At 42.1% G+C, this 26,714-nt stretch overlaps 1 protein-coding gene across 1 annotated transcript; it reads right to left on the bottom strand.

Moving 5' to 3' along the window:
* Window positions 1–985: 985 nt before the first annotated feature.
* Window positions 986–26,714, bottom strand: LOC138922169 (elongation factor G, mitochondrial-like). Its single transcript, XM_070258996.1, is given in 11 exon segments — window positions 986–3,468; window positions 4,002–4,103; window positions 5,627–5,764; window positions 13,921–14,005; window positions 14,361–14,518; window positions 18,495–18,645; window positions 20,735–20,851; window positions 23,401–23,605; window positions 24,296–24,428; window positions 25,305–25,457; window positions 26,367–26,714. Coding segments are annotated over 11 exon segments (1,614 nt in total). The 5' UTR covers window positions 26,700–26,714; the 3' UTR covers window positions 986–3,429.

Below are 26,714 nucleotides of genomic sequence, written 5' to 3'. Positions count from 1 at the left end.
CAGACGCCGGTCCCCCGAGAAAAAAAGTTTTGCGGGAGCCTGGGCAGAGGCGGGGTCCGCGGAGCCCGGCGACGCAGCACGATGGAGCCGGAGCCGCAGGCGGCCGGCGGCTCTGCGTGCTTCTCCCGGCAGCTCGCGCTCCGCTCGGCTTGACTCGGCTCGGCGTCGCCCGCGCTCGCCCCGCCCCCGCGCTCGCCACGCCCCGCGCGCTCGCCACGCCCCCCGCGCGATCGCCCCGCCCCCGGAGCCGGGACTCGAGGCCCCGGGGCTCCGGGCGAGCTGTCAGAGGCCAGGGAGCCTCGGCGGGGGCTGGCGCACACGCAGCCCCGGGCGGCCCAGCGAAGCGAGGGCGAGGCGAGGGGCGCGTCCACGACCGAGCTCGAGCGGACGCTGGTTCCTCCTCCCGCGCGGGCTCCCGGGACAACACGACACTGACCCTGGTCGTCGTCACGCTCCTTGCCCGGGAGCCGCGGCCGCCGGCTGGAAAGCAGAAGCCCGGGCGTGAGCGCCCCCCTCCGGCAGGCCGCGCGGTAGCGCCGTCCCCGCGTCGCCCGCATAAGGCAAGCGAGAAGGGACGCACGTCTGCCGCCTCGCAAAGCGGGGCGGAGCGGGCCGGCCGCTGGGGTTCGGTGGCGGGGGCCTGCCCGGATCCCCCGAGGCGAGGAGGATCGGGGCCTCGCAGCCTCCTCGCGACGGGCCAAGACCCTCTGGAGGAGGACAGCAAGTGAGGACTGGGGCGCCTGGAGGTCGCTAAGATTCTCGGCCCCGGAGGGCGAGGTGGGGCTGCCTCTGCGAGCTGCCACCCGCGAGCAGGGGACTCCGGCACGGAGGCTCCCCTGGGCGCTGCCGTTCCCCGGAGGGACAGGGAGCCTCCCAGCGTGGCCGGCGCGGCCAGTCTTCCTCAGCAAAAAGAGGAGGATTGGCGGCAGATGTTAGCTCAGGGCTAACCTTCCTCAAAAACAAACAAATAAATAAATAAACTACATGAGATATCAACACTTTATTGTAAAATAGGCTTCGTGTAAGATGTTTTGCCCAAGTGTAGGCTAACGTAGGTGTTCTGAGCACATTTAAGGTAGGCTAGGCTAAGCTAAGATGTTCAGTAGGTTAGATGTATTAAATGCATTTTCGACTTACGATATTTTCAACTTTCAATGCGTTTATCGGGATGTAACCCCACTGTAAGTCAGGGAAGATCTGTAGTTCGTTTGTGTGAAAATCAATAAAATGATTTTTCAAGCAGACCCTATAGGCATCTTCTTTCTGCTGAGAAATTCATGTACTTTACATAGTAATTTTTAAGAGGCCTAAATATGCTTTTTTTAATATTTTACTCTGAATCTTACTATGTTTGATTAATAAAAAACACCTTCCTCTAGTGACAAACTAATATTTGCATATTCCTTGAGGTTGTAAAGTCTTTTCATGTGTATTGACTTCCAGCCTCCTAACAATCCTATGAGGAGAATAAAGGAGCTTTTATCACTTTATTAATATGAAGAAAATGAGGCACAAAGATGTTAAATGAATATCACAATTCAGCAAATAAGAAGTTGGAAACTCAAGCTCAGTTCTGACCACCGATTCAGTACTCTAACATCCACTGATTTCCCGGGGATGCTGAGATGATTAGTCTAATTTTTGTACTTCTCTAATAACATTTCAGTAGATCTCTGTTACAGAAATCTCAGAAAGAATACACGGGGTCCTATTCCACAATTCTGGCGTCAGCCTTTGGGACCAGCACTGCTCTATAAATATTGACCGCATCCACTAAAAACTCTTGTGGGGCAGAAGACAAGTGTAGGTAAGCTCCGTCTCTATGTAAAGCCTAAAAGATCTGTTGCTAGAGTAAAATACTGTCTGAATTTCACAGGGAAGAAAGAAGTACCATGGGATGTACATTATGCACACATTTTACCATTACAAGCGACGTGGTAATGAATAAAGAGCTAATTGCAATCCTAAGTTTTCATGAGATATAATAATAAGGACAAAAGAGTCACCAGGTAATTATCATTTTCAATTACGCAACTTATGTTAGCCTTCCAAGTATACAAAGAACATAAAATATAGCTTTTAGAAGTAATATATTCTCAGAAAAACTTTCAGAGTTGTAGCTCTTAGGTTTAAGAAATCTTTAAGACACAGTTTAATAAAAAATAAATCTATTTTCCAGTATGATGTTGTCCCATGATGTCCTCCTTTCTTTTTGTTTTTGCCACTTATTACAAAGTTATAAAACTCAAATGTAAGGTGCCTTATCGTCTGAGCCTCTGAATGTAATAAAAATCCCCTGAATTAAATTTTAAATGAACCTTTCACACATACAGAAATTCTCTGCACATTTTTCAATCTCTCAATTATCAGTGTGGTTAGTGTTCTTATATTGTTCCTGCTATCTGCACGTAAATATGCGTTGAGTATCGAGTAGGACTCGTACTAATATTCTCTCAGTATACGCTTATGTATGTAAACCTTTGAAACTCTACATACAGAAGAGCACATGGAAGTGTTGGGAAGCGCAGCGACCGTGAGTGCTGCACCCACCAACCGCCACCTGACCTAGAAACTGCACTGTGACCAAGATCCTTGTCCCGGCCCAGGAGCTCTTGCCCTATCCCACCTCCCTGCCTGTCCACCACAGGTACCACTATCCCGAATTTTGTGTTTTATCATCCCCTCCCCTTGTCTTTTTAAAAATAACTTCATCACATATCTCTGTATCCCTAACTAGTATGTTTTTCAGTTTTGCTTCATTTTGAGCTTATAAAAATGGTGTCTTACTGTAGATAGTTCTCTGGTCCGTATATTTTCACTCAATATTATGTTTCTAGATCCTTCCATGTGGTTACACATAGTTCTATCATTTTCTATCATTTCTATCACTTCTATCTAACATTCCACTCGGTGACTGTTCTATAATTTATGTATTCATCTTCTTTCTGTGGATGTTTGAGTTTGTAGTTTTTTGCTATTATGGTCAATGATTTCATAAATTAATTTTGTATTCTCTCTTGGTGCATGCCTGCAAGAGTTTCTCTAGTATATACACCTGGGAGTAAAATTACTGGATAGTAGGGCATTCCAGGCCCCTTCTCTCCACAGGCACAGACCTTCGAAACCACCGCCGGGGTGGTCTGTGGAATAAGCTCCCAGCACTGAAGAGCTATCAGTGCCCTCCTGTGTGATTTTTGTAGTATCTTAAATCATTTGTAAAACCATAGACATTAGAGAATATTTTATACAAAAAAATTAAATTACAAAATTATGAGTTCATCATTGTATACAGGAGCTATTATAGTGCTCACTTGTTAGCGTTGGACCAGTTCTTACATAAACGACCCACTGTAAATTCCTTCACTGCAAATTACCTGTCCCCTAAGTACTCATATTCTTTCTTTACTGAATTCAGGAGAGGAACCAGCCTCACGAACAAGTGGTCATACTGTAGGAGAGGCTGCTCTCCTGTAGAGGCAAAAAAGGGGAGTCAGTGAAGGGGATTCAAAGGCAGCGGCTGCCGAGCACGTTCCTCCCTTCAGGGTCGCTGATGCTGAAAAGGCACCTGTGTGAGTGCCACAGGGCAGGCTGCAGTCAGTCATGCTGTCTAGCTGCATCTTGCCTTCAGACCATGGTTCTGTCCTGTTCTGTTCTCCCCAGGTCTAGCCTAAACGTTACAGTCTGGTCCAGCAGTTCTCCTGGGGTTTGAGGGCCCGCCCTCTGGTTGCTGAGTTAATAAAGAGCTGGCACTCCACTGGGACTAGCCTGATGCTGGTGACGGCAATTAGAGAGGCACCCAAAATGCGGAGGCAGAGGAGTCAGAGCTACAGGTCCAGCTGTGTCTAGGGGACATTTAAAGAGCCACAGCCAAACTATACGTGATGCCTATGGCACTCAATGAAAACCTCAGTGGCTGTTTTTCTGAGGTACTAAAGGTACTACATAGAAACACAGACTTTTGAAACTCAAGTGATAAACAGCTTTAAAATTAAATGACTCACCACAGAAAGACCACTATTGTCTTTGTTTGTGAATGTGTCTCCACTAGCACAGTCAATGCCAAATAATGCACAGATGCCTCCAGCAAACACTTCCTCAACATCCTAAATAAAGAAAGAACACAAAATGATACTCGCAAGTAATACAAATCAGGGCATGGTAACTAAAAAGTAACTGCAGAATAAATACATTGTTCATAAATAAACATGGCAGAATCTCACCATGAATTCTACAAAGAATGAATTAGCTACAACCACTGCAACACCGCCAATCAACCACAGCAAAACACCTTAAACAGGGCCCCTCTTTAAACCACATCTCAGTCGACAAGAAACTCAGAGATACGGCCTCATGACTTGGAGGATCTGCAGCACTGACAGAACACAGAGCCTCACAGTTCTAAGTGATTTCTATTGAATTAAAAAGCATGTACTATATGTGCTGCCATAGTCCAATGAGATGTGTATGGCAAAGGCTTACACGGAAAACCTGCAAAGGAAGTTTTGAAAACAAGGAGAATGGAGCCCATTGTACTTAAAATAATCAATTTCTCACAGGTGTAAGCAGTTAAGAAAACACAGGAACTCTAAGAACAAAGCATTGGTGCCTCTAAGCTTTCTGCTTTTTGTCCTTTTATACTAACAGCTCATTCTGAACAGCTGTGAATGAGCTGCGACTGACTGTGAAGGAGCAAGTGTGTGTGTCTGTCTGTAACGGTTACACAGCTGTACAGATCGCCTAGCTTCTGGCCCATGAAACAGCAGTGCCAGCACTAACCCCTCCAGCCTGCCCCTGTTGCCCATCTCAGAAAACAGCAATGCTGCCCAAGATCGAGACTGCCTATTTATGTTCCAGGAGACACAAAAGTTATGGCCACCAAAAATTTCTGAACGTCAAGATTTTGCTTAGACAACTAAATTTCTCCAGGAATACAGAGCTGAACTGGGAAAGGCTGAGAGTAGAAGACAATCACACACACTTGGTACTCCTGCCAAGGCCTAACCCCGTGGACAAGAGAAGGCCAGGACAGACTCAGAGCCAATTCAAGCATTCAAGCCCTAAGCCGAAGTTCATCTTCCAGACCAGATCTCAAAAGGCTTTCAATCTTCAGAGAGATTCCAGCACCAATGGGACCTGTCAAGGGGCTGGTTCTACGAATACAAAACTCTAGGGTTAAAAAGAACTTTCACATCCACCATATTTCAGAAAGTAAATCCACTAAACAATGTGGGAAATTATGTGTGAATTTATTACTCTCACTTACCTTTGAGAACCACAGTTCCACTGTCCTAAAAACCTATTATACTCTTTGTAATGATAGCTCTTAAGGGCTGAATCTTGTGTTCTGAGTCTCAGGGACCAAACTGTCCCTTCTCCTTAACCTCGGCCATTGAGGAAATACAGCTAACTCACAAATAGTGGTGTGGAATGTGTTCTTATCATCTGCTGATTTAACCTTTACCAAAGTGCTCCATCAGACCTGTAGCACAGCTAATTAAAAAGAAAGAAGCCAGGAAAACATGTTCAATAGAAGTGATTTCCCCATGGGGTTCAGGATACCAAGAAGGTAGATGTATTTCACGGACATCAGAGAAATTTTGGACCTCACAGCAATGACTGTACTTGCCTCCATCATGTCGGCATGCATGCGAACGAGCCTCTGCACTCGCACTTTCTTTCCTGTCCTGGTGTTATAGATGGTGTCACCCTTCTTCAACTCTCCTTGATAATTGCGAACATAAGTTAACTGTCCAAAACGACCTGCCTAGAAGTCAAGATTGGGTAAGGGTAGAAAGAAATGAAAAAGAAACAAAAAAATCAAAATTAGGAGTGATGTCAGTATCATGGCAGAGTGAGCTGTTCCCATTGTGTCTCCCCTCTAAGTTACAGCCAGTAGGAGATCGAATGACAAACAAAAGGTGCACAGCACACCAGAAACCCTGAGAGATCCAGACATATAAACACCTGAAGGTGGGTGGACTGGACCTCTGGGAGGCAGTGGAACTAGGGAAGCAGCCCCGGTGTCCTCCTCTAGTATTGGCAACTCCAACACCAGCCCTCCCAGCAGCAAGGGTGCATCTAAAATGCAGATACCCCTTGTGGTGGTGTCCTGACCTGAAGTTTCAAAAAGCACAGTGGCACTGGAGACCAGAGGCTGCACGAGCAGCAACAGCAGTTTTGGCTCAGCCCCTGCCCCTCTCCCAGCAGTGGCACTTGTGACTTAACCCCTCTCCTTTCCCCTGCAGTGGCGGGTGGCACCTGCAACCTGAGGCTCCAGGAGTCACAGCAGTACCTGTCACCCATCCTCTAGTGGCAGCACTCCTGACACCAGCCCTACCAGCAGCAGGGGCTGCACACGAGACCCCAGACCTCAGTCACTGGCAGTAACACCTGTGAACTGAGTGCCTCTGGTAGTAGTACTGCCAGCATCCCCAGATAACCTGGGAGCAGCAGCACAGGTGGTGCACGGGGCAGCAGCACCCGAGCCCGTGGAGAGCCCACAGAGAGCTAGTGGAGGAACACGAGACCTAGCAGAGGTGCTTGCAGCCTGGTGACCCCAGTGGCAACACCCACGACTGTGGGGACATCATAAGCAGCAACCTCGCAGGCACAAGCAGCACAAGAGGGCACTGACGATGCCTCTAGCAGAGGCAGTGGAGGGTGGAAAGTGCAGGCTCTGAAATGCAACCAGAAGCACCTCAGAATCAAAGTAACCAAAGCCGTGCCCAAATAAGAAAGGTGGGTACCACCATGAATGCACTGGCAGGGGATGAACTCATCACCCACCATGAGGAAGCACAGCAACACACAGAACAGAAGGAAAACAACAACCCTCCAGAGACCAAACTGGAAGTCACGGAAGATTGTGATCTAACTGACAGAGTTCAAAATAGCTGTCATGAAGAAACTCACTGAGTTACAAGAAAACTCAGAAACACAGTTCAATGAGCTCAGGAATAAAATCAACAGAAGGAGCACTCCACCAAAGAGACTGAAACTAAAAACCCCCCAGAAATTCTGGAGATAAAGAACACAATTAATGAGATGAAAAAAACTAGAAAGCATTGGAAATAGAGCAGACCATATGGAAGAAGGGATTCGCAAGCTTGAAGACAGATCTAGAAATGATTCAGGTGGAAGAGGAGAAAGAACTAAGATTTTTTAAAAATGAAGAAAATGGAGAAATATCCAACTCAGGAAAAGCAACATAAGGACAATGGGTATCCCAGAAGGGGAAGAGTGGGAGAAAGGAGCAGAGAGCTTATTCAAAGAAATAACAGCTGAGAACTTCCCAAAACTGAGGAACGAACTGGATATACAAGTCCATAAAGCTAATAGAACCCCTACTTATCTCAATGCAAAAAGACCTTCTTCAAGGCACTTTACATTAAAACTGCCAAAAGTCAACAACAAAGGAGGAATATTAAGAGCAGCCAGAGAAAATAGCATACGAAGGAACCCACATCAGGCTATCAGCAGATTTCTCAGCAGAAACTCTACAGGCCAGGACAGAGTGGAATGATATATTCAAAATATTGAAAGATAAAAACTGTCAGCCAAGAATACCCTGTCCTGACAGCAAGACAATAATAGTAGGGGACTTCAACACCCCACTTACACAATGGACAGATCATCCAGACAGAAGGTCAACAAGGAACACTAGCCTTAAACAAAATGCTAGGCCAGATGGACTTCATGGATGTATACAGAACATTCCATCTCAAAGCAGCAGAATATACATTCTTCTCAAGGGCACAAAGAACATTCTCAAAGACGGACCATACATTGGGAAGCAAAACAAGCCTCAATAAATTTAAGACACCTGACATCATATCAGGCATCTTTTCTGATCACAATGCTATGAAACTAGAAATGAACTACAATAAGAAAGCTGAAAAAGTCACAAATATGTGTAGACTAAACATGTACTGAACAACTATTGGATCAATGAACAAATAAAAGGAGAAGTCAAAAAATACCTGGAAACAAAAGAAAATGAAAACACAACATAGCAAAGCTTATGGGATGCAGAAAAGTGGTACCAGGAGGGAACTAAATAGCAATACAGGCCTACCTCAAGCAACAAGAAAAATCTCAAATAAACAATCTAACACTATACCTAAAAGAACTAGAAAAAGAAGAACAAACAAAACCCAAAGTCAGTTGAAGGAGGGAAATAATAAAAATCAGAGTGGAAATAAATGAAATAGAGACTAAAAAGACAATAGAAAGGATCAATGACACTGAGAGCTGATTCTTTGAAAAGATAAACAAAATTGACAAACCCTTAGCCAGACTAAGAAAAAAAGAGAGAAGGCTCATGGGCTGGCCTGGTGGTGTAGTGGTTAAGTTTACGAGCTATGCTTTAGGGGCCCATGGTTCGCAGGTTTGGAACCTGGGCACAGACCTACACACTGCTCATCAAGCCATGCTGTGGTGGCAACTAACATACAAAATAGAGGAAGATTGGCACAGATGTTAGCTCAGGGCCAATTTCCCCAACAAAAAAATTAAAAAGAGAGAGAAGGCACAAATAAATAAAATCAGTTTTAAATATTTTATTTAAATATATATTTAAATGAAAGAGGAGAAATTACAGCAGATACCAAAGAAATACAAAGGATTATAAGAATACCATCAAGAGCTATGCACCATGATATACATGATATACATTATACATGATATACACTAACAAACTGGATAACATATAAGAAATGGATAAATTCTTAGACTCTTACAACTTCCCAAAGCTGAATCAAGGAGAAATAGAGAATCTGAATAGACCAATCACAAATAAAGAGATTGAAGAAGTAATGAAGAACCTCCCACAAAACAAAACTTCAGGACCACAGGGCTTCTCTGGTGAATTCAACCAAACATTCAAAGAAGACTTAAGACCTATCCTTCTCAAAGTCTTCCAAAAAGATGAAGAGGACGGGATGCTTCCTAACTCATTTTACAAGGCCAATATTACCCTGAAAACAAAACCAGACAAGGGCAACACAAAAAAGGAAATTACAGGCCAATATTACTGATGAACATAGATGCAAAAATTCTCAACAAAATATTAGCAAATCAAATACAACAATACATTAAAAGGCTCATACACCACGATCAAGTGGGATTTATTCCAGGCACATGGATGGCTCAGCATCCACAAATCAATCAATGTGATTCACCACAATAACAAAAAGAGGAATAAAAATCACATGATCATCTCAATAGATACAGAAAAAGCACTTGACGAGATTCAACATCCATTTATGATAAACCCACAGCCAACCCATACTCAATGGCGAAAAACTGAAAGCCATCCCTCGAAGAACAGGAACCCAAAAAGGATGCCCATTTTCATCACTCTTACTCAACATACTATTAGAAGTGCTAGCCAGAGCAATTAAGCAAGAAAAAGAAGAGGGATCCAAATTGGAAAGGGAGAAGTAAAACTGCCACTATTTGCAGATAACATGATTCTATATATAGAAAACCTTAACGAATTCACCAAAAAACTATTAGAAATAATTAACAAGTACAGTAAACTTGCAGTGTACAAAATCAACATTTAAAAATCAGTCTCATTTCTATACACAAACAATGAACTAGCAGAAAGAGAAATTAAGAATACAATTCCATTTACAATTGAAACAAAAAGAAGAAAATACCTAGGAATAAATTTAACCAAGGAGGTGAAAGACCTATACACTGAAAACATAAGACGTTATTGAAAGAAACTGAAAAAGACATACAGAAATGGAAAGCTATTCCGTGCTCACGGATTGGAAGAATTAACATAGTTGAAATGTCTATATCACCTAAAGCAATCTACAGATTCAATGCAATCCTTATCAAAATCCCAAGGACATTTTTCACTGAAATAAAACAAAGAATCCTAAAATATATGTGGAACAACAAAAGACCCCAAACAGCCAAAGGAATCCTGATAAAAAGAACAAAGCTGGAGGTATCACACTCCCTGATTTCAAAATATACTACAAAGCTATAGTAATCAAAACAGCATGGTACTGGCAGAAAAGCAGACACACAGATCAATGGAACACAATTGAGAGCCCAGAAATAAATTCACACATCTATGGACAACGGATCTCTGACAAAGGAGCCAAGAACATACAATGCAGAAAGGGAAGTCACTTCAACAGATGGTGTTGGGAAAACTGGACAGCCACATGAAAAAGAATGAAAATAGACCATTATCTTACACCATACACAAAAATTAACTCAAAATGGATTAAAGACTTAAATGTAAGGCCTGAAACCATAAAACTCCTAGAAGGAAACATAGGTAGTACACTTTGACATAAGTCTTAGCAGCATCTTTTTGAATATCATGTCTACTCAGGCAAGGGAAACAAAAGAAAAAATAAATGAATGGGAGTCCTTCAAACCAAAAAGCTTCTGCATGGCAAGGAAACCATCAAGAAAATGAAGACAACTCACCAACTGGGAGAAAATATTTGCAAATCATATATCTGATAAAGGGTTAATATCCAAAATACATCAAAAAACATTTAACTCAACATCAAAAAAATGAACAACCCAATCAAAATGTGGGCAGAGGATAAGAACAGACATTTTTCCAAAGAAGATAAACAGATGGCCAACAGGCACATGAAAAGATGTTCAACATCATTAACTATTAGGGAAAGGTAATCAAAACTACAATGAGATATCACCTCACACCTGTAAGAATGGCTGTTATTAAAAAGACAAGAAATAAGTGTTGAAGAGGATGTATAGGAAAAGGAATCCTCATACACTGCTGGTGGGAATGTAAATTGGTGCAGCCACTACGGAAAACAGTATGGAGATTACTCAGAAAATTATAAATAGAAAATACCATATGATCTAGCTATTCCACTTCTGGGTATTTATCTAAAGAACATGAAAACACTAATTTGAAAAGATATATGCACCTCTATGTTCACTGTAGCATTACTCACAATAGCCAAGATTTGGAAGCACCCTAAGTGCCCATCAATGGATAAACAGATAAAGAAGATGTGGTATATGTATATATACACAATGGAATACTACTCAGCCATAAAAAAAGATGAAATAGTGCCATTTGTGACAACACTGATGGATCTTGAGAGTATTATGCTAAGCAAAATAAGTCACACAGAGAAAGACAATTACCATATGACTTCACTCCTATGTGGAAGATAAACACACAGATAAGGAGAACAGAGTGGTGATTACCAGAGCAGCAGGTGGTAGAGGGCTGGGGGGCAAAAGGGGTAAAGGGGCACACGTGTATGGCGACAGAGAGAAACTACACTTTTGGTGGTGAACTCAATGCACTCTACATAGAAATTAAAATATAATGATGTGTACCTGAAATTTATACAATGTTATAAACCAAAGCGACCTCAATCAAATAAATAATAATAAAAGTAATCAAACTTAGGAGAACTTCACACTACCTCCAAATATTTCCTATCAATCTTAGTAGTACATCTTATATACATGTTTTGGTTTGTCATAAACTACCTTAATACTAGCTTTGAATAAGATAAGTTAAATGGTTGTTGTTATTCTTTTTGGTATCACAATCCAAGATACTACTTCTGTTTCCTCCAAAATAAAAGTTATTAAAAGAAAATTTTAATTATTTATATAATTAGGAAGTATGCTTTTGCCTTCTAATATTATTTCATAAGTTCAGTTTAATAAAATAAGACACAAAAATAAGGTATAATTATTGGAAAGACAACAAAAACATCATTAGAAATGGTAAGATTGTACTATACATCTAAAAAACCCTTTGATAATCACCTGGAAAGCTATCTAAGTAAGAGTTCTGTGAAGTGACTGAATATAAAATGAGTACTCAAGAATCAATTCCTCCTGAACAGTAACACTAATCAATTAGATATATATTTAAAAGTTACCAATTTTTCCCACATTAATTTATGGGTTTAACACAATAGCAACCAAAATCCCAAGAGGAATATATAAACATTTGATAAGTGATTTAAAATCTACTTAGAAAAATGGTTAAAAATAGAAACTAAAAACTATGGCAATGAGAAGAAACTAACCCTGACTAATATTTAAAAAAATTAAATACTCCAAAACTTAAAAAGTATGGAACTAGCACCAATTAGACCGAACAGTCCATAGAGCATAGTTAAAAATCTAAAATGTTTGGGGCTGGCCCCGTGGCCGAGTGGTTAAGTTCGCGCGCTCCGCTGCAGGCGGCCCAGTGTTTCGTTGGTTCGAATCCTGGGCGTGGACATGACACTGCTCATCAAACCACGTTGAGGCAGCGTCCCACATACCACAACTAGAAGGACCCACAACGAAGAATATACAACTATGTACCGGGGGGCTTTGGGGAGAAAAAGGAAAAAATAAAATCTTTAAAAAAAAAAAAATCTAAAATGTTTAATTCATTTGTCAATAATGATTAAAAAAACATGACAATCAATGGAAAAGTGTAACGTTGTTCAAAACCTGGTAACGAGACAATGGGTCTTCTCTTTGGAGGCAGAGGAGATCCACTTAGACCCTACCTCACAGCACACAGCAAAACAAATTCCAGCCGGTTTAACAACCAATAAACAAAGCAGAGGAAACTAAAGAAATATTTACAAAATATATTCAAAGAGCAGGGCTTCTGCAGTTAAAAATGAGAGAATGACTCAAGATAAAGACATATATTTGATTATATAAATTTTAAACCGCTAATTGTTTTAAAAGAGAACTTTATTAGGGAAAGCTCATACCAATAAGTAAAACACTTTGACTCTAATTTTAAAAAAGGAAAGACAAAAGAAATAAAGAAACAATTACAAAAAAGGAAATGCAACTGCATAAACAGTATATGAAAAAATATTCTCTATCATTAGGAATTAAGGCAAGATGAAATATTAAAATGCCATTTTCATGTATGAAATCAGTACTGATTTTTAATAAATAATACTCAATTTGAACAAGACTCATTGAAATAACCTAGTACATTAATTCTGAGAGTATGAAAGCAATCTGGCAATACAAACCATTAAATATTAAAACATTCCATACTTTAAACTGAATAATCACTATTCTGGGATGCTAAGAAAGCATTCCTAAATACCTATTTTTAAAAGCTTTATGCATAAAATTGTCACTGCACAGTTATTTCTACTTTTGAATTTAAAATTATTTTCTCATTTTAGAAGTAATAAGAAGTAGATTGTAAAAATTTAAAAATAAAAACTAGGAAAAAGTCCCCAAATAAAATTCCATCCCAGAAATAACCACTCTTCACACTTCTAACTTATCCATCATTTTTCCCCACTTAAAATATTAGGACCAGAAGCAACAATATCCCAACAAAAAGCACACTCCATGCTCAAATCTTGGTTCCTAATACTATTCTTGATTAAAAGGAATCAGGGCTCCTAGAGAAATGGCTGATTCTAGGGCTTGGGCCATGTAATGCCACAAAGTAAGGAAGTATTCAAAAAAGCAAAACATTGAAGAACGTCAAAAAGACACAGGAGCCAACGGAAAGAGCTCCACTGGCCAAAGCTGGGCAACAGAATAAGTGACATACTACTGGATTACAACTCAAACTACAAATAAATATCCATGAATCCATACTGATATAAACTAATGACTGAATAAACACATAAACGGGGGTGAAGAGACAACTCTCCCATATAGAAGAATCCCAAGTAAGTTAATGTAGATGCTGCTCCTTCCAGGAGGGGGAGCTGATGCCCCACCCCTTAACTGTGGCTGTGCATAGTAACTTCCTTCTAAAGAGTCAGTATCAAAAGGGGGAAAAAAGAGTAACTTTATAGCAGAGAACCCTGTAACCAAATCTTTTATGAGTCAATTTATAATAGGAATAAAAACCTAAAAGAAAAGAAAATCTCTACCTACAGCAGTTAAATACATTAGAAAGCAACTTACCTCCAGTTTAAAAGCCAGGCCTACGAATGGGTGAGAACTGTCTCTTTTGGAGTTCATTAAGATTTTGGTTTTTTCTTTTGAATCACTTAAAATAAAAGAAACATAAATCTATGAGATGCAATATTTAATACTTCTTTTATATCAATTTATTTCATCAGAGTATTAGCTAAGAAAATGCACGTGTGTTAAACGTTTCTGACCTCACATAAATGAAATTTCTTTGAAAGAGATCAGTAAGAATAACTTCCTTGGGCTTAGTTACAACATGGTGACAGGACCAGAGCAGACTAAAAAATACAGAAATTATCTGGGAGAGACAGGAAAGAAAAATAATCAATGCGTGCTTAAAAAAGTCTGTTTCTTAAAGGAACCATTGCTATCATATTGCGTAAGTGTTAACGTATTTCTGCAGAAACTAGGAGTCAGTTTGCAAGACTTACTCCTCCTGATGAAGAAGAGCATAATTCGGGACTTCAGATGGATTCGGTAGATACTCTAAAACAGCATCTAAGAGAGGCTGGACGCCTTTGTTCTTCAAGGCACTTCCCAAAAAGACAGGAGTAAAGGACCTATTTAGAGTAGCTCTTCGGATTGCAAGCTGCAACAGAAAAAAATTTAATGATTAATCTTAAAAATTACATTTTTTGTTTCAGATCAATTATAAACCAACAAATGAATGAAATGCATTGATACTCTCTGGAGTACTGGCTCTAGCGGAGACTAGCATCAGGTTCTCTATAACTTAAGGTCAAAATATAAAGAAAAAGAAACAAAATCAGTTCCTTTTTCAGGGCTTGGAAGCTACGTACTGTACAACGGCTTTCAACATTCTTGGAATGTCACTAATTTTCAATTTGGCAAAAAAAGATACATACACATAGAAAATAGACACATACACAGAAGAGTGTGAACAGTATGCTAACAATTGCACAAAATAGAGGGAAAAGTTATACATACGCAAAAAAAAATCTCTGGAAAGATACAACAGAAACCATTTACCAGTAACCTGCTTTAGGGAGGGGCAGAGAACTGAGCAGAGGGGAGACAGGTGGGAGATTTTTTACTGTATATCTTTGTATACTTTAAAAAATTTTAAACCATATGAAAGTATCATCTATTAAAAACACTTGGGGCCGGCCTGGAGGGGCAGTGGTTAAGTTCGCACCCTCCACTTTGGCAGCCCAGGGTTCACCAGTTTGGATCCCCAGCAGGGACCTACACACCACTCATCAAGCCATGCTGTGGTGGCATCCCACATAGAAGAATTAGAAGGACTTACAACTAGAATATACTACTATGTACTGGGGTTTTGGGGAGGAAAAAAAAGAGAAAGATTGGCAACAGACGTTAGCTCAGGGCCAACCTTCCTTACCAAAAAAAGGCATACCTTAGAAAACACTTGATTGTTTATTTATTTATTTTTTAAAAGAACATACATACAGGAAGTCCAGCGGTACGGATCACTCATCATAAAGGGCAATGAGAGTAAGAGGCTCTACAATAACGAACACCAGGCTTTAGTGCAAGCCCTATCAGTGGGCCTCAGGCTGCATCCCCAGGTGCCCGAATGGCCCAGGAGGTCTCCAAGCGTCAGCAGTGGAGCGTCAGCTCTTGCAGCTGAAAGAGGCCAAGGGCAGTGCTGTGGCCACAACCTACCTCTGCAGAAATACGGAGCCAGCATACAGTTATTTGTCAGTCCTCATGAAAAAAAAAAAACTACCCTCAAAAAGCTTAAAGCAAAATATTTATAACCAAAATTTTTAAACATCACGAAAATGAAAAGTAAGATAACAGCTAGCATGATAAAACAGAGCAGAACAGGGGAAAACATGCACGGCAAAAAAACAATTACTATTTGAAACTACCTTAGCAACTTGATTTTGCCATTGCTAGGAACCAAAAATGTCTAGGTCACTAACCACCGAGGCTACCCAGGCCACATGGTCACATCCTTGACCTTCCACCCCTCCCTTATACGCAAGTAGGGGCATATAAGAATCTTACCATGCTTACTTTACATCCATTGGATAGAGAAACAAATGAGAGTGGTAGATAAATAGAAAAACTATTCCTATACCAGCCTAACAAAAGCTGTACTTTTCCAAAATTTTCCCTTGTTTTCTTAAGAAACACTTTGTTGACTTCCACTGTCTCTAATAATAATATATCCAACAATACAGAAACTAAAGTTACCCACGCATCCTGTGCAGAAAACAGTAAACACAGCAGGACTGGAAGTGCTATCCTTAGAATGGCCTGCTTGCAAGGTTGGCCCCTGGCTGGTGTCTGGGAACCAGGATTTCAGGAGGGTGCCCAGCATTCCCAGAAGTGCTAAGACTGGTTCACCGGGCCAAGACTGTTTGTACAATGTGGTATATGCTAAACACCTGCTTTCCCTCTGGGAGTCCAGGAATTGGTGCATGCCAGGTAGAGGGTGTCATGTGACCAGCCCCCAATAAAACCTTAGGCACTGAGTTTCTGAGAAGCTTCCCTGGTAGCTATTTCACAGGCGCAGGCACAACTTGCTGCTGGAGGAGTCAAGCACGCCTACGTGACTACACTGCGAGAGAACTCGTGGAAGCTTACACACGGTTTCTTCTGGACTTCACTTCACGTGCCTATTCCCTGTGCTGATTCTGCTGTATGTCCTCTCTCTGTAAGAAATCACAGCCTTGAGTGTGACTATGTCCTGAGTCCTGCGAGTCCTCCTAGTCAACAAACCTGGGCGTGGTCGTGGGGACCTCTTCCACATTCTGTTCAATAGATAAAAACCTAACTCTATTGTGGTTCCCAGGACACAATACTTGACTTTATTTATGGCCAGACCTATCCCTTCCTACACTGTGTTCCCTACTCATCAGAGAACTGAGGTGGTGAGCTTTGTGAGCGGTAAAGGACTAAGTTATGAGATATATTAGTAAGCATCCTCAGCTTCAACAGTTCTTTCCTTGGGCATCTGACCTGGAAACTCCATGAGTGCAATGTTTTACACACAATAATTACTTACGTGATTTCTGCTAAGTGCATGAAGTGGTTAGACAAAATGAATATCAGTCATTTTTTTATAATGATAAAATGTCCATAAAATAAAATTTACCATTTTAACCATTTTTAAGTTTACGGTTCAGTGGCATTATGTACATTCACATTGCTATCTTACCATTACCACTATCCATTTCCACACCTTTTTCATTATCCCAAATTGGAACTCTGTCCCCAGTAAACTCCCCCTTCGGCCCCTCCCCAGCCCCTGATTAGCACTATTCTACTTTCTGTCTCTAGGAATTTGACTGTTCTGTGTACCTCATATACGTGGAATCAAATATTTGTTCTTTTGTGTCTAGCTTATTTCACTTAGCATAATGTCTTCAAGGTTCATTCACATAGTATGTATCACAATCTTATTCCTTTTTAAAGGCTCAATAATATTTCATTGTATGTGTATACCAATTTTGCTTATCCATTAATCCATTGGCGGACATTTGGGTCATTTCCCCCTCCTGGCTACTGTGGATAGTGCTGCTGTCAAAACTGGTGGACAAGTACGTTTGAGTCCCTGTTTTCAGCTCTTCTGGGTATACACAAGTGCAATTGCTGGATCATACAGTAGTTCTGTTTAGTTTTTTGAGGAACTGCCATACTGTTTTCTACAGCAGTTATATCATTTTACATTCCCATCAGCAATGCACAAGGGTTCCAATTTCCCCACATCCTTGCCAACACCTATTATCTGCTTTTTTGTTTTTTTGAAATAATAGCCATCCTAATGGGTGAAGCAGTATCTCATTGTGGTTTTGATTTGCTTTCCCTCATGGTTCACAATCTTAAGCATCTTTTCATGTGCTTATTGGTCATTTGTTATCTTCTATGCAGAAACATATAATCAAAAAATGGCTACCAGTCTTAGGCAGGGATCTTCTCTTTATTTGTAAAGAGTTGAGCAATGAAGTGAAAGACTCTATACAGCCTTCCAAACAGTACAACAGTGTAAGTACCAACATACAGTCAGCAAACACTTAGCAGCCTTGTCTCTTAACCTCTCTTATTGCTGTAACATTTCTCTACATATCTTCTTTCTTTCTAATAAGGACATACCCAAGAGGTTAGCTATTTAAGTATCTTTTTTTCTAGAACAAACTATGACTCCTTTTCCATTTAAAAATATTACATAACTCATTACTTAAAAAAAAAGAGTACGAGACCATGTCAAGTATTATTTTTTTCCTGAGGAAGATTCGCCCTGAGCTAACATCTGTTGCCAACCCTCCTCTTTTTTTTGCTTGAGAAGACTGGCCCTGAGCCAGTCTTCCTCCACTTTATACACTTGCATGGCTGACAAGTGGTGTAGGTCTGCCCTGGGATCCAAACCCGGGAAGCCAAAGCAGAGCACAATGAACTTAACCACTAGGCCACACGGCTAGCCCTCGAGTACTTTTTGAAGAAAGCAATCATGTTAAATAAGTTTACTCACATTCCATGAATAAGCCCATCGGAAAGCATCACATCTCCTCGCTGCAAACCAGACCCCCCACCTCGTGCTTTGTCAACTTAAGGCCCAGTTTGACGGCACCTGCCTTTAAATCAGAAACAGAGGGGATTTTTTCTTCCAGGAACATCTCACCAAGCTGCTCGTCTGAATTAGCAACACACTCAATCAGCTCCTGCCGGCGGTCAGCTGCTGCTGCTCTGAATTCTGCCGGAATTTCTCCGTATCGAACAACTTGACTAAGAAAAGAAAGGTTTATTTTGGTACTTTGAGGATATTCGATTAAACACATAAAGCACCCATGAAAAAGATAAACCAATGGCTAAAATATTTTTTCAGATGAGAAAGAGCTCTGATATATTTGCAGTATAATGGCAAATAAGATTAACATACGGCTTTAAAGTTCAGACAAAACAGTGGGCAAAATACTTCACTGACACAGCCAGAGCAAACCGCTCAAGGGTGTCCTGCTAGTGAATGGAAGCGGCAGGATTCGAAACCAGTCTGACCCCAAAGCCCATGTGAGCACCTGAAAATTTATTACCCAAATGAATCAGAACATCATGGTCTCTAACAAGCAGATTTAGAGACCCGACTCCATTGCTTTCCATTAATAACAAACCAATCACATAATTTTTAACACAGACTAACCCATTTTGCAGTAAAAAAAAAAAAAAAAAAAAAGGTTACTATATACGCAGACTCTTCAACTTTAATCCCAATGCTTCATTCCTCTAGGGGCCGAATAGCTAAGAGTCACAAATAAAACATACACAACCAAGAAATGGATACACCTGACACTTAGAAACAATAGTCTGACAGTTTTCAAAGTATTTCTTTAAAAATGGAACTTAATGTCAAAAAATAATAAGCTTTTCAGAAAACACATTTCTAAATCAAAAAAAGTAAAAGAAGCCAATTGCAAATGATCAGAAAATAATTATTATCCTAAAGAATGCTCTTCACAGCTTTTAGAGCTTAATTCCTTCCTTCCCGCAAGCTCCCTGACCCTTAGCGTTTCACATCAGAATATACACATGCCCGGCGGGCCAGCGCTGAGCAGGGGTAGGTATATTAAGAGGTTCCACCTGGGGTTCTGATGCACAACAAAGTTGACAAGCCTTCACTTTAGAAGACAGAAACGTGTGCCCTGGTAATTCTGGGGAAGTGGATTTAATCCTTTACCTACCAACATGTTTTGAGTCCCTGTTACGTACCAGGTTGTTCTGGGGCTAGGGACATGAAGGAATAAGCCTGACAAAAATCCGTGTCCTCTTGGGCCTTACATTCTAAGGAAGGACAGACAAACTTTGTTGCTGTCACACGAAAAGTGAGAGAAATGCCTCATCCGCTGGACAGCCTCCATCTTTTCCCTGACTACAAGATGAGATAAACTCTACAGCTAATTGATCATAGGCCCTATCACCCACCTGCAGGACCAGCAATCCCAGTTCCATAGCAGAGGAAGGAAATCCCTCAAGAAGTACCTTTGGAGAAAGTGCCAGGCCCTTGGGGCCACTCCTCAGAACAAAGGGTCATTTACCACTCCCCACACTGTCTAGATTAGTGCCACTCAAAGTGTGGTCTGCAGACTTGCAACATCAGCATCACCTGGGGGCTTTCCAGAAACGCAGATTCCAGGCCCCACCCTAGATGTACTGAATCAGAATCTCCGAAGGAAGATCCAGGAACATGTGCGTTAACAAGCTCTCCAGGGGATTTTTCTGAATGCTGTGGTTTGATAACCACTGGGCAATTATAGTGCTTTGTATGCAAAGGCCACTCAAAAGTGGACTGATGGACCAAATTCCATGTCAAAAAGTTACCAATTTGCTTCTTATATTGCCCAAACCACACCTGTGCAATTTTTAACCGCCTTTACATATTAATCTTTTTATCTTTGTAATCTCATGAAATAGGCAGAGAAAATATTTATGATCCCTATTTTCTTCATAGTTTTTGTCACAAGACCCAAGACATAGCAGCTGCTCCAAAAAAGTTTGCAGAATGAATGAACGAATAAATAAATCAGTTGAAAAAGAGAGATTGCATTCCTAGCCCAAGCTGAAGGCCTCCTTCCACCACACCAGGCAGGGCACAATGTGATAGAAATCCATTAGCGAAAACTTAACCTATGCTCCCTTGGAATGAATACTAAGCAAAACAGGAAGAAACCAGGATTAAAGGCATTGGAACAGAATCAGCTTAAAGGATATTCTCCCAGCCTCATTTCAAAAAGATGTTTACTCTGCGTTTAAAGAACTCATTCTTTTCCTTCTCTTTCATACTTTTTAAAATGTAAGATTTTAATATATTTTTAATACTTACCCAAAGTCTCCATCAAAATAGATGGCTCGCTCCTCAATAAGATCTATAATCCCTTTAAAATCGCTCTCCAAACCAATGGGCATCTGCACAAACGCTGCATTATGACTTAGCTTAGACCTGAAAAATAAAAATACATACGTTTACCTCTTTCTTCACCCCAAATGTCTCTGAAATGACAAAATAAATATAAAAAGAAATCTATGGCAGATGAGGTGGGACAGTGAGGGGTGTCACCAGCAGGTCAGACTGGAAGACATACGGCAGTCAGGGACAGACTGACAACCAAACTCTTCGTGCTCAGGAAGCCACAACCCTATTTAGGCAACAAAAAGAACTCTAAAGTAAGTGTTTTGCCATCAGATCCCCAGAATAGCCTGGATCAGAAACCGAAGGGGGAGGAACAGGTCAATGGGTAGTCAGCCAGGAAATCTGAAGATGGTGGGATAACTGTGCCCACGCCTCATTCTCGGATCAGCCGACTCTCGTGAAGCCGAGTACTGCCATCTGAAGAGGAAGTTCTTAGGGGAAGACTCTCAGAGTAGGTGCTAAAGGCAGACACTCGTCACCAGCCCGTATCCCGACTCAGGCCAACCACTGAACAGAAGCCACACTCACCAGCAGGGCTTCTCCCTCAAGAAGGAATGGGCTCCAGCTACCAACATCCAGTCTAGACTTTAGGCCCCCATTTGTAACTATGGATAGATAACTAACAATCACCAAATATTCGAAGGAAACCAATAGCTTGAAAAAGAGGCATGAGTTCAAGAAATAGAACTAACGTCCAAAGAGAGAGTTACTATAAGAAAATAAAGTGTAAAGATGAGAAGTAATTACCTCTATTAACAAAGATGTTGCAGTAAAAGAGAAAGTTTATGGAAATTAACTATATAATTGCTGAAATTAAAAAGAAAACTACAGGCTAAACAAGAGAAGGGATGCAGATGAATATCAGAGTAGTAAGCTGGAAGACTGACCTCAAGAATTCTCTTGTAACCCAGTGCAAAATGAGAAGGAGACAGAAAGTATGGCAGAAAAGTTAAGAAGGCGAGATTCAGGAGTTTCAAAATCTGTTTAATGAGAGTTACAAAATGGGAAAACAGATTAAAGAGAGTAGGGGTCAGCCCAGGGTGCAGCAGTTAAGCACACACATTCCGCTTCGGCGGCCTGGGGTTCACCGGTTCGGAACCCATGGCACCACTTGGCACGCCATGCTGTGGTAGGTGTCCCACACACAAAGTAGAGGAAGATGGGCACGGGAGTTAGCTCAGGGCCAGTCTTCCTGTGCAAAACGAGGAGGACTGGCGGCAGATGTGAGCTCAGGAATAATCTTCCTCAAAAAAAAAAAAAAAAAGAGAGTAGACTAAAGAACCAAAGTAGAAAAATAAACGCTAACAGAAAATTTTCCTGGAATTCAGAAAAAGACTTGGGAAGAGTCCACTACTGCCAAGCACAAGTAAAATATAAGTAATAAAGGCAAAAAAGTGAAAACGTTCTATTTTACCAAGAAAATATGACAAACATCCAATAAAGAAAAATTTCATTCTCATGTTCCCAAATAGCTCACTTCCATCTGAGTGCACACAGCGATACAAAGGTCCTCAGCACCATCCCTCCTGGCACTGGACACATCACTCAGTCTCTCCACTACCACGAACCCGACTGCCTACACCCATCAATCAGCTCTGCCATGGGAAAGCTGAGTGGGAACGCTACAGCTCCATTTACACAGTTACAAAGGGTGAAGAGCGAAACGTGGACTCTTCTCAAGGCTATGTGACACACACAGTATTGTGCAAAATGTAAAATGCCACAAATACCACTGGGTAACATCTGGCACAGAAAGAAGTGCTACTGTGTCTCAGCAAATATGTTACCACATGAGAGCAAGGGAAGAGAGCAGACTACCTAAGGGCATTAATTAAAATTAGTTGAAGATGATCTTTTAGGTTTGTCTCAGTAAATGCAAGTACTTTTAGGATCTAGCCAGGCCTGGTGGTCAGTGGTAAGATCTGGCGCTCTCACCATGCCGCCTGAGTTCGTTTCCCCATTAGGGAACCACACCAGCCCTCTGTCGGTTGTCATACTGTGGTGGCTGCATGTCGCCGTGATGCTGAAAGCTCTGCCACCAGGAATTCAAACACCAGCAGGGTCACCCATGGTGGGCAGGTTTCAGTGGAGCTTCCAGACTAGACAGACTGCGAAGAAGAGCCTGGTCACCCAGTTCCAGAAAAAGTGGCCATGAAAACCCTGTGAATAGCAGCGGAATACTTCTGACGTAGCGCCATAAGGTGAGAGGACGGCGCAGAAAGACACCACTCTGCTGTGTCACTAGGAGTCGGAATCATGTCAACAGCTCTAACAAACTTTTAAAATCTACTCTAGATTATGACTTTTCTAACTATAGCAAAACAGTAATTGCCAGATTGTCTTCTGAATTCACCTTCAACAACCCTACAATTTAAGTCATATTTTCACCATTTTACAGAGAAGGCAGTTGATGAGATCACAACACAAATCAAACTACTGACCTCAGTGTTCCACTTACTAAGATAAGTCACTCACATAAATAAATTTCTTTTTCCAGTGACGCTGAGTCAATCGTAGTTCTGGAGGTAAGGTTTGTTATCCAGATGGTCACAACCCCTGTCCTTTCTCAGGCTCGGTACCTCATTTGCTGTAGGGCCCTGGCTGGGTTGGAGCCCACGCGGTCCAGTTTGTTAATGAAAGTTAGGAATGGAACATTGTAGCGCTTCATCTGACGATTAACAGTCATGGTCTGGCACTGCACCCCTCCGACAGCACAGAGAACAAGGACTGCACCATCCAACACTCTCAGGGCCCTTTCAACTTCTATTGTGAAGTCCACGTGCCCTAAATGAGACAAAGAAGTGTGGGAAAGTCTTAAAGAGCGGTCTGATTTTTTTATAACATGCAAAATTAAAAGTTTTTTATCTTTCACGACATAAGTCTTCTAATTAGAATGTGGATTTCTTTTTTCTTTTTTAAAGATTCTATTTTTCCTCTTTCTCCCCAACGCCCCCCAGTACATATTTGTATATATATTCTAGTTGTGGGTCCTTCTAGTTGTGGCATGTGGGATGCCGCCTCGGCATGGCCCTATGAGCGGTGCCATGTCCACGCCCAGGATTCAAACCGGCAAAATCCCAGGCTACTGAAGGGGAGCATGCGAACTTAACCACTTGGCCATGGGGCCGGCCCCTAGAATGTGGATTTCTTAAATCACTCATACCATTCACCCAGCATAAGGTCCAGAGCCCCAAATCACTTCAAAAAGATACCAGGACATGGGCACCTTTGGATCAGCTACAACACATAAAACGTGAGAACCTTCCCAGTCACAAATTATTTGCACTATTTTTCAAGGAAACTACATAAGGACGAAATGCTCTAGGTCCCAAGTCAGATTTCTCTAACAGGAAATTCACAGTCACACTTTAGAGTATTATTTGATACTCAACAATGAGCCGGGTCATAGAATAGAAAAGAACTAAATGGGCTTTTGCCAAAATAAGCTGCAACAAAACCAAGAACTCAGCTTACCAGGAGTATCTATAATGTTGATGTTGACATCCTTCCACACGGTATAGGTGGCCGCTGACTGAACAGTGATTCCTCTTTGTCTCTCTAGTTCCATGGAATCCATGACAGCACCAACGCCATCTTTACCTTTCACCTAAACACAAGCACAGTGATTCAGATTTCTCTGTCCCTATATTCCAAGAAGGAAAGAAGTCTTTACTGAGGTGGAACTAGAACACAGATGGTTAACTGGGCAATTTCCAAAGAAGCCTAATCACCAAACCAGATCATCTCTTGAAATAGAAAACTGGTAATAGGTTTTACCCTCTGTGAACTGTCTAACCCTCTTTTCACTGCTGCTCCCAGCAAGGGCTCCCACAGAGCAATCACCTGGTCTGAGAGCCATTGTTGCTCCCTCTGCCCCGCTCCTGCCCTCCGGCCTCGTGTTAGTCCAGGAGCAGATGTTCAGAGAACGGGTTCTGCCCTGCTCTGCTGCATGTAGAGTCTGAGGCCCAGGTGGGAAGGATTCAGCTTTTAAAGCGTATGATTTAACAAGACGATCTTTTATCTGAAGAAATATTTTTAAATGGAAAGTTAAGTCACTCAATGATATAATAATTTCTTCAAGAGACTTTCAAGATTTAAAAAAATTTTTTTCTGCTATATGTATTTAACTCAAGCTCATACTATATATTATTTAAAACCATTTTTTCCACTTAACATTATAAACATCTCTAAATAACATTAAAAATTATGTATATACTATTTTAATGGCTGTTGAAGGGTACATCATATTGACAACACTCTTAAAAGACAATCTACTCAGGATACCCACAGTGATGGTCTAGACGGATTCCTGAGAGCAACATTTCAGGCCAACTTGAGCAATCCTCTGTGTGATATGACTGACTAAAGATCCACGGTTACCATTCTTTTAACCTTTCAAGTTTTGTGAAGTTTATCAAACCATTAACTACAAAACAAGTAAAACCAAGCTCTAACTACTCTGGAGCCCACCACAACCACACACCTCATGCATCTTTGCAATCCTGCCGGTGTACTAAAGCACCCGTGCTGTCAATGTGGTTTTCCCAGAATCAGTGTGAGCTGAGATTCCAATATTTCGTATTTTCTCGTTGGGAATCACCCCTGATGAACACCATCGGCAGACCTTCCAATTAACCTGAAAAGTAAGAGAGATCAATTCAGTGCACCTTTTCTAAGAGAGAGCATGGGTTCAGCGGACATCGCTCCTCCAGAGAAACTCAACGGACACAAAACACCATACGACACAGCTTGGAAAGGCAAAAGAGGGCACGTCTCCACCGCAACTCCCGCTACCAAAGGGAAGGCTGCAGGGGAGAGCAGAGAAGACACAGCCTGAAAACAAATACATAATCAACCAATCAGAAAAAGATGCTCGCATTAATTATGTAATTAATTAAAAGGGGACAACTACTTTTATCAAATGTTATAGGTTTGAAAGTATACACTGGGGATAATAAAATCAGAAAGATAGATCCTAACAACTACTTTACCAGGAACTAGAGTTTTCATCTTAAGTTCTGCTGTTTCCCCTTCCCCCTTAGTCTCGTTCACAGCTGGCAAGGCCGTCCGAGGACTTCCGTGCTTCACGCGGTGGTACCGACAGCTCTAACGCAGCCCACAAAAGGTTTCCAATTCCTTCTACACAAAGTTAACGCCTTTTTTTTAAACTTTATTTTACTCGGGGCGGGGCGGGGGGGACAGGGCAGAATCCTGCATTTTATGGAATTAAGACACAATGTAAACCACTGCCTACAGGGCTGCACATCCAAGTGCACTGCGGTCACTTGTGGGCAGAGGGAAGCACAACTTGGAAGCGGCGGGTAAAACTAATGGGAACCCTGGCGCCGGGCGCCTCCAGAGTAAACCCAGGGAAGCCTGCGAGCCGCGCGCGCCAGGCCCGGGCACAGCGGGCCACCGCCACCCGACGCCAGCCCCCCGGGCGCGCCCCGCGGCCGGCACGGACAGGGAGAGGGGCCCGGGCCGCTCCGAGGGCCACGCGGCCAGGGGACAGTCCGGGCTCGGCCCCGCTCCCCGGGCGCTCTACCTGCCTCCCCTGCCAGCCCAGCGCGGCGGGGACCCGCGGGAGCCCGCGCCCCAGGGCCGCGGCCGTCCCCAGCAGCCTCATGGCCGGCGCAGAACGGGCGCGCAGGGCCCGCGGCTCCGGGATGCTCAGCAACCGGCACCGCGGCGGGAGACCTTCAAAGTCACGCCGGCCAGCAGCCCCTGAAGAGCACTTCCGGGGCGAAGGACGCGAGCGCGGAGGGACGAAGGGAAAGAGGGAGGAGCTCCCGGATCTGAGGGCCGAGCAGCGCCCTCCGCTGCCCGGGCGCCCTCTGCCGACGAGGAAGAGGAGCTGCAGTCGCTTCACCGAGCTCATCCAGCCTTGCACGCT

The sequence above is a fragment of the Equus caballus genome, unplaced genomic scaffold (genome assembly GCF_041296265.1).
Source record: "Equus caballus isolate H_3958 breed thoroughbred unplaced genomic scaffold, TB-T2T haplotype2-0000562, whole genome shotgun sequence".
NCBI lineage: Eukaryota > Metazoa > Chordata > Mammalia > Perissodactyla > Equidae > Equus > Equus caballus.
The sequence above is the reverse complement of the archived record's forward strand: the minus strand, read 5'-3'. Positions and strand labels throughout refer to the sequence as shown.